This window comes from Egretta garzetta, unplaced genomic scaffold, assembly GCF_000687185.1.
Source record: "Egretta garzetta isolate BGI_Z169 unplaced genomic scaffold, ASM68718v1 scaffold9, whole genome shotgun sequence".
NCBI lineage: Eukaryota > Metazoa > Chordata > Aves > Pelecaniformes > Ardeidae > Egretta > Egretta garzetta.
In genome coordinates this window covers 3,046,217-3,054,292 of record NW_009260763.1, presented here as the reverse complement: position 1 = coordinate 3,054,292, position 8,076 = coordinate 3,046,217, and the positions used below count along the sequence as shown (strand labels likewise).

At 39.8% G+C, this 8,076-nt stretch overlaps 1 protein-coding gene across 1 annotated transcript in view; it reads left to right on the top strand.

Annotated features, from left to right (window-relative positions):
* Window positions 1-3,530, top strand: part of SENP6 (SUMO specific peptidase 6) — a gene marked incomplete at its 5' end in the record, with an annotated part of 65,004 nt that extends 61,474 nt beyond the window's left edge. The window contains one exon of the mRNA XM_009646081.2: window positions 1,265-3,530. Coding sequence (XP_009644376.2) covers window positions 1,265-1,474 — 210 coding nt within the window. The remainder of the gene's footprint in view (window positions 1-1,264) is intronic.
* Window positions 3,531-8,076: the final 4,546 nt, after the last annotated feature.

Genomic DNA, 8,076 nt, shown 5'->3' with positions numbered 1-8,076 from the left:
CGTGCCACTGCGGGGGGGCTGCTGGGGGTGCGCTGCGGGATGGGCCCTGTCAGTTCGCAAGGCAACAACTCGCCAAGCTGGAAGGAGGCTCCCAGGCAGCAGAGTATGTGCGCGGCCAGCTTCTGAGCCGTATCCCTGCATTCCTTCCCCAGAGCGAACAACAAAAAAGCCCTAGTTAAGGATGTGCTCAGATCAGTTTGAATTATCTGTCTATTGTTGGTAACCACACTAATTAGTTTCTGTTAAAGTTCGTATGCCTTTTTTCTGGCCTATTTAAGAATTGAAACGATGGGAAACTTGTTCAGTTTTTGCCCATGGTTTTCTGCATCTTTAGTGTCATTCATCTGAAGCCTACTTACTGCTGGTTTAAGTCAGGTCAACATAGGGGTTTTTTATTGCCCTGTTATCTAGTTGATATTCTGCTTGGATGTGGAGTAATGTCGCTAGTGCAACATTAAGCACTGACATGTTCCTGTACAGAATATGACTATTTTTTTTCCCCAAGTAGCCTTGCTACTGTTAGCTCAGTGGATAAATAGAATTCACTTTTAAATAACCCTGTTAATGATGTCAACTAGAATACGCAAAGGGAGGAATTTCTTTGAGAGAAAACGCTATTCCACAAGCTGTTGTTTGGTAGGGGTGCAATTGTACAGTGGCGCAGAAGTGGTGTAGATAATGTCTCATAATAATCAGCCTCTTAATTCTTTGGATGAATGACCTCTAGCAAGAAAACAGAATGTAAGCATAAAAAGGGCTGGTGGTAGCCAGGGGCTTTTCACAGGCCCTGTTTTTTAGGGTGAAATGTGAAACTAGTTGATTGTGGTCCTAAAGGTATTTGTAAGACCAGGAGTATTTAGCAACAGATTCCTAATCAGCTCTAGATTTTGATGCTAGTCATCCTTTAAAAAAAATGCTCTATATCATTACAACATTTTTTTTTCTCTCTCTCTCTTTTATAACTAGAACCGTTTTACACATTTATCCAGTCAAACGCACAGTCTAAAAGATGTAGCAAACTGGGTAGATTATTTGGGCACTCTTATAACCAGAACTGTGATCTGGATGAATGTTGCTCTGTAACATACTGAAGCTTGATTGATTTTACCTTAATTGTATATGTACAAAACACACAAATTGTAGAAATTTTGTTTCATACTGATGGAATGAGGTGGGGAAGAATGTACTTTTCCCCACTACACTTCTCTCCAGTCTTTCAGGTAGTAACTCCTTACTGTAACATCCAAATGATCTTTCTTTTCAGAATCCCATTCTGAGTTTTGAGTTACCAATGAACTTAACAGACTGGTTTCCACGCCCAAGAATGAAAACCAAAAGAGAAGAAATACGAAAAATAATCCTGAAGCTGCAGGAACAGCAGAACAAGGAAAAGAAGGGACAGAAGGACCCAAGTTCAATGGAGAGATCTTTGCAGGAAAAAACAGAACAACTTCTCAACAGCAGCTCAGACTGAATGTTGTATCTGTTGCATGCTAGCTCCACAATCAGAACTGAAATATACATTTTTGTCTGCCCAGACTAAAGATTTGGCGTATTCTCTGCTCAAAGTTACTTGGGAATGTTCAATGCCTGTATAAATGTGTGTCATAAAATGATTTAATTCCCACAAAGATGTGTATTAAGTAAGCAAGTCTGTACATATGTTAATGAGGCCAACTTTTTCAGCATTTGTAATTACTTTTTTTCCACTTGTTAGGGAGCTTTTGTTATGTATTTCTGTTAATAGAACTTAAATAGCAACTTCTAAACATAAAGCAAATAAAGAAAATATTTATAGGATAAAATGGTTAACTTTTTCTTTTTCAGTAAAGTTGTAACGTTACAGGCTTAAGTAACACATAGGGAATGATTTGGTAGTGAGGTAATTAATTCATATTTTGGCCCTATTTAGTTGCCCTTTACAAGATTATTCTGCTTGCGCTACAAACAATAATATGGGTAAGTGTCTCAGTGTACCATGGCCTCAGAGAGGGTGAGTCCCATCCTCCCAGTATCTTAAGTGTAGGCAGTGTAATAGTTAATAGGACTGCTTCAGATTTGGGGTTTTACAAGATACGCGTTGCAATTAAAATTCCACCCTTGCTTGAGTGGGACGGGCTAGGGAAAGGGGGAGAATGCTCTTTGACCAGAGATTACTATTCTAACAGTATTATAAAAGTGGTTTCAATGAAGTGATCTTGAGTGATACTATTAAATCATATTTTGTGGATCCCAGTTGTTGTACAGGTGTATTTTGAGACTTTCTTCATTATAAAATTGTATTTTGGTAAGTGTACTTGGAATAGCAGATTGCCCACATTACATTTTCTATGTTACAATTCTGAATGTTACATTCATATGTGCTTTATCTAAGTAATGAACATTTAAAAAGAAAAAAAAGTGTATGATTACTATTTTTTGTAATATCCACGCAAAAAACCAAAATACCAGCCTTCATTGCTTGCTTGTTTGTTCTTGGCTTTAGGTAGCATCAGACTAATGTTGAGATTCGTTTGGATATTTCCAGTGTGTTTTGATTTGACAGCAATCTAAAATGCCCTCGTTGCTTAAACTGCAAACATGGTTTTTTATCCTTGTTATAGAAAGGCTTTGGTATTCAAGTGGGGAAAGTAAGAGATGGTTCGTGCAAGGATATATATATATATGTCTCCAGTCTTCTGCTAGTATAGCTCTCTTTGAAGGGAACCAGAAACTGTCTCTTCCCGGGACGTAATCTGTCGGGGGAAGAGCGCGACCTTTTATCCCTCCTCGCAGATAGTATTTTCTCTCCTGATGTTTTTTCTTGGAACGTAATTTGTCATTCCCTTCTCCCAGAGAGAAGCAGCAGAGAATTCATTGGCTGAACTCTGTGTCCCCCGAGATGGGTTTTTATACAAAAGATCAAGTCTCACCCAGTCCTTCAGGTGCTCCACGAGTTTTCATTCTCCCTAATCCCTGAAAACACAGCTGCTAATGATGTAACTGCCAGGGCATTTCTGCACAGGTGGCTATCTCTGTGAAACCCTGTGTAGGAAGGGGGTGCGCTCACCACGGCGGAGCAATTGCACGTAGAGCAATACAACCACAGGCTGCTAATCTCTTGCACAGATAGCCCATGGGATTTAGGGGCGTTGTTCGTTCCCTCATCTCTCTCTTCTTGCATAGACCCTGGGCCCCATGGAGACTGTGTAAGCACCATGTATATATGTTATGTTAGAGATGACTCCACAGGTTTCTTGTTGAAAGTATGTGGGGGCAATATTCTGGACTACAAATTAAATACATAATGTGCACACCTCTGAGTTGTTTCCTCCATCAAATTTATCCAGTATTCTTGCTGTTGTTGGGGAAAATCTGTGATAAAATAGTTTCAGGTTGTTTCCCTGCAGGGTCTTGTATACCTGGCTTTAGTGCAACTGACGCGCTGGAACATTAGTTTATACAAATGCAAGTAAATCAGTGATGGCTTGTAGAGAAGGAAGGACAAGGATTTCTTGGAAATGCAGAGAAGAGACAATTGGAAATGGAATGTATTCCTTCCCAGCCTAGTCTTTCCCAATGGTATGTTCTAATTATATGGAATATATCCAAATTTGATGAATATAATAGTTTTTCTAACGTTTGTGATGCAGTTTCATAATTTGATGCTGTAGAACTATTTGGTTCTCTTGCTAGGAACGGCCTGGTGCTTCCTCCTTTTCCTTCCTCTTTCCTGTCCTCCCCTTCTTCTTCCCTCCCCTTTTTCAAAGCTGTGAAGAAAGTGTTTGATTTATTATCATTTAATGTTAAAGGTCTCGAGATCTTCAGTCCTATACAGCAAGCTAATATACATGTTAAATATAGGAAACTTATTTTTTTAATAAAATGTGATGTTAATAGAAAAAAACACCCACAGGATTAAGAATGAGTTATTTAAAACCTTACTGACTTGCTTTAAGAAGCTCGCTGCCGCCTGTACTTGTTAAACATTTGTTCTTAACACAATGGTCAGCTGCACTACAGTCATTTTGACGTCTAACGAGGAGTTTTACCAGTGAATTTTCTGAATCGGATTTATTCAGTGGAAGTTAGTGGGGTGGGGACTAGATATGTTTATTTAATAGTTATATAACAACATATGCACTCTGAGGACAGTTTAAGTTGCATATTCCTTTATAAGATTTAAGATTACAAGTGCTGTAAGAGTAGCATGACTGCGTTTTGCCGTGGAAGGTATCGGATGGCTACCTAATTAAATGTATCTGTTTGTATTGTTTTTCACGTCGGGTAGAATAACAGTTAGGAATTCTTATAAAAGTTTTAGATTACTTAGCATAAAAAATGCATGGACTTCTGGTGCACGTTTGCAGGATAACTGCAAGAGCAGAAGAGACATCTAAGTAGTCCCTTGTGACATTCCTGTTTTTCTTGCTTAAGAAACTGAGCACACTCTTTAAAGACCAGAGGCTTCAAACAGAAGAACTCTGGTATTGATTTTTGAGGTTGCAGCGCATTCCCATCTTGGAAGAATCTAACTTCCAAAACATTCAGCACAGAAAGAGTTCAAAAGTCAAGCAAACCTTACGTCATGTTGAGAAAACCACGCTGTTGATTTTTTTGGGGAGGGGGTGTGTGTGTGTGTGTGTGTGTATTGCACAGCTAATGAGTAAAACAGAACAAGCAACTTTTGCACATATAATTTTTAATTCCTGTTAACGTAGTTCCTCTGGAAATCGGAGTGAACTGCTAGACTTTTCTGATGGACAACCTGCAGCAGTTTCGTTAGTTTACTAATCCACTGTAATTTTTTTACTCACATTTTTCAGTAGAATGTATTTTCAGTCACTGGTTAAAGCCTTACATTGCCCTTCCTTGGTAACATGATGCTTGTGTGTTAGCACGTGAACAGAAGTAGCAGCTATGGAGGTGCTTGTTCTTGGGAGTCCTGATTCTTGGGGCCACCGTGATGAGAGGTACTGGAGTCTGGATAAAAGATTTTATTTCATTTTGGTATGACGCACTTCGTAACAGTCTTTCTTAAATTCTGCATACTCACTACCCCTAAAGAACCTCTGTCCAGCAGCTTGGGTTCACAAAGGTACTTCCCTCTCCCCAAATCTTTTGACTCTGTCTAATTCTGGAAATCAAAGGGGAGCTGATGTTACAAACTACAACTTTGAAACAGACGGTTTACTTACCTTTCACCACCATATTTTTAAATCAAATCCTTTCAGCTGAACTCCGTCGTGCCGACGCAAAGATGTGATGAAAGATGTCTCTTTTGTAGGCTCTGGTCTGGTAAAGCGAGGATGTAATCTGGAAAGCAACCGTCCTCTCTTGCAGTCTGCTGAAGTTTTCCGACGGGCCAGATTTTGCTTGCTTTTAACAAATTGGCGTGTGGACTCATGCAAACCTGCAGTTACAAAAGTAAATTGGGGATGTACACTATACCTTAGGGATCCTTTATTCAGTTGTGTGAGTAATTGCTAGCCACAACCTAGATTCAAACAGCCAGGCTGTTCCTTTGCTAGGTTGTCTTTTTTGTTTGTTTGTTTTTTCTGTGAGGCTCACAGTTTATGTTCTCGGGGGAGAGTAAACAGCGCTATTTGTGATGCACGATGCTTAAAAAGATATGTGAGCTACGCTCATATATGAATATATAAAACAAGAAGGTTTTTTACGGATTTAAAAGTACCCAAGTTCTAGTAAACAAGAAAGAGATTTACCTTGTCTGCTTTCTTTTTTTTTTTTTTTTCCTTTCTTCTTCATCCCTCCTTGTTTTGTTAGGTTTTGTGCTCAGATTCTCTCTAGAGTTCTTTGGGGTGTGACTTTACCCAAAACCATCATCAGTATATAGTGGTAGGTAATTCAGGAGAGGGAGGGAAGACAACTATTACTATTTTTTTTTTTTAAATAAAAGATTGCTGTATATGAGAAAAACAACAGCAACAAAAAAGCCGGACATACTTTTCTAAGTAGATGGTTTATTTAATGGAATAGTCAAATGCATATAGTATGTGTCTGTATGCACAGTGATAGATTCAGGTGATAAATCATAGAATCACAGAATCATTTAGGTTGGAAAAGACCTTTAAGATCAAGTCCAACCATTAACCTAACCCTGCCATCCTACCACTACGCCATGTTCCTAAGCACCTCCTCTACCTGTCTTTTAAATACCTCCAGGGATGGGGACTCGACCACTTCCCTGGGCAGCCCGTTCCAGTGCCTGACAACCCTTTCTGTGAAGAAATTTTTCCTAATGTCCAACCTAAACCTGCCCTGGTGCAACTTCAGACCATTTCCCCTTGTCCTATCGCCCGTTACCAGGGAGAAGAGGCCGACCCCCACCTCCCTACAGCCTCCTGTCAGGCAGTTGTAGAGGGCCATCAGGTCTCCCCTCAGCCTCCTCTTCTCCAGGCTGAACAACCCCAGTTCCCTCAGCCGCTCCTCACAAGACTTGTGTTCCAGACCCCTCACCAGCTTGGTTGCTCTCCTCTGGATGTGTTCCAGCAATGCAACGGCTTTCTTGTAGTGAGGGGCCCAAACCTGAACACAGTATTTGAGGTGCGGCCTCACCAGTGCCGAGTACAGGGGCACGATCACTTCCCTAGAAATGATGAAGGCGGCTCTGGCCTGAGCTGCTTGTGTTCAGAGTACATTTAGACTCCGGTCTTTAACCCAGCAATTAAACACGTTCGATTTCCCCAGTGGTTTAACTTAGTGAAATTTATCAATTATTTACACAAAACTCTGTCTGTTTAACCATATTTCTAAGTTTAGGAACTTCTAAACTTTTGCACACATACTGATGTCAACTATATGTATATATGCACGCTAAATATAGCTAAATATACTGATGCCAACTCACAGCAGTTGCTTGCAAACTGTTACACAAATCTCTTCCCCTGTTGTCCTCCAAATGCAACTTTTTAAATCAAGCTATGTGACAGTGCCTGTTACATTGTATTTGTCCTTCCTGACTCCTATTTTGGGGAACAAGCATGTTTCCCTTATCTTTATAGGTACGTAAGGAGGAGTGCAGCAGTAGCCTGGATAGGGACATTAGTACATATTGGACCAAACCTACACCATTAATTGTAGGAATTGTCAGGAATTAATTGGCTGGGAATTTCAAGCTCTAGGATTAATTCCCTATCTGTGCAGCAGGCTGAAAATGGAGTAATTATTTTAGCTCTAGAGAACTTCATGTTCCGTAGCTGCAGGCCTGGAAAGTTATTTCATACTATACATCAGTAATATGCTGGATAGCACAAGGGTTCTGTGATACAGGAAAATCCGGCGAACCCCAGAAGAGCACTAATAAAAGCATGACATTTTTCTCACAGAAAATGAAACTAAATAGGATATAAATTGTGCTGGAATGCAAACAAATGGAGAATGTTTCTTACTTAAATGTTCCTTGCTTCTGAACGCTAAACTGCTTTGTAAACAATATTGTAATAATATCTGTCCATGTTACAAAAGGGCAATAAAAGGCCGTGAGAAGTTGTGCGGCTTCCTCCCAGCCTACGAGACCACTGACATGTCTAGACTTCAAATAAAATTTGCAGTGAGTCCTTCCACTGCAAGTGAATGTTTAGGTTCAGGAATCAAGATGACATTTTTAACGAATGTCTGGATTAATAAACTGAACGTGATTGTATGGACAGCTTATGATACAATATTTAATTAGAAAGCTATTTTTTCCCCCAGGGAAACCAGGCCTTTGATTTGCAAAGGCAGTGTTCACTGAATGAATTTATTAGTTCTTTTTTGCTCTACACCTTACTGTAACATCATTTTTGTGAATTTTTCATTCTGCTCTCAATTATTCTCCATCTTTCATATCCTGTTAATGAATTTAGATGCAGTACAGTCAGCCTGATTTCAGTATCTAACTGGCATCCCTCTGTCTCAGTTGTCTGTCTAAAGCAAGTAAGTTAGTTCTCTGAGTCAAAGGAGGCTCCCTTTTTCCTAGGGACATTGTCTAATCCAAATACTTTTATTTAGACACTACAGTTTTCAGGTCAGTTAGGAGCTAGAAGGGATGATCTTGGCTTCACTGTCATGCCCACAATCAGAGCTGCTTTCTAT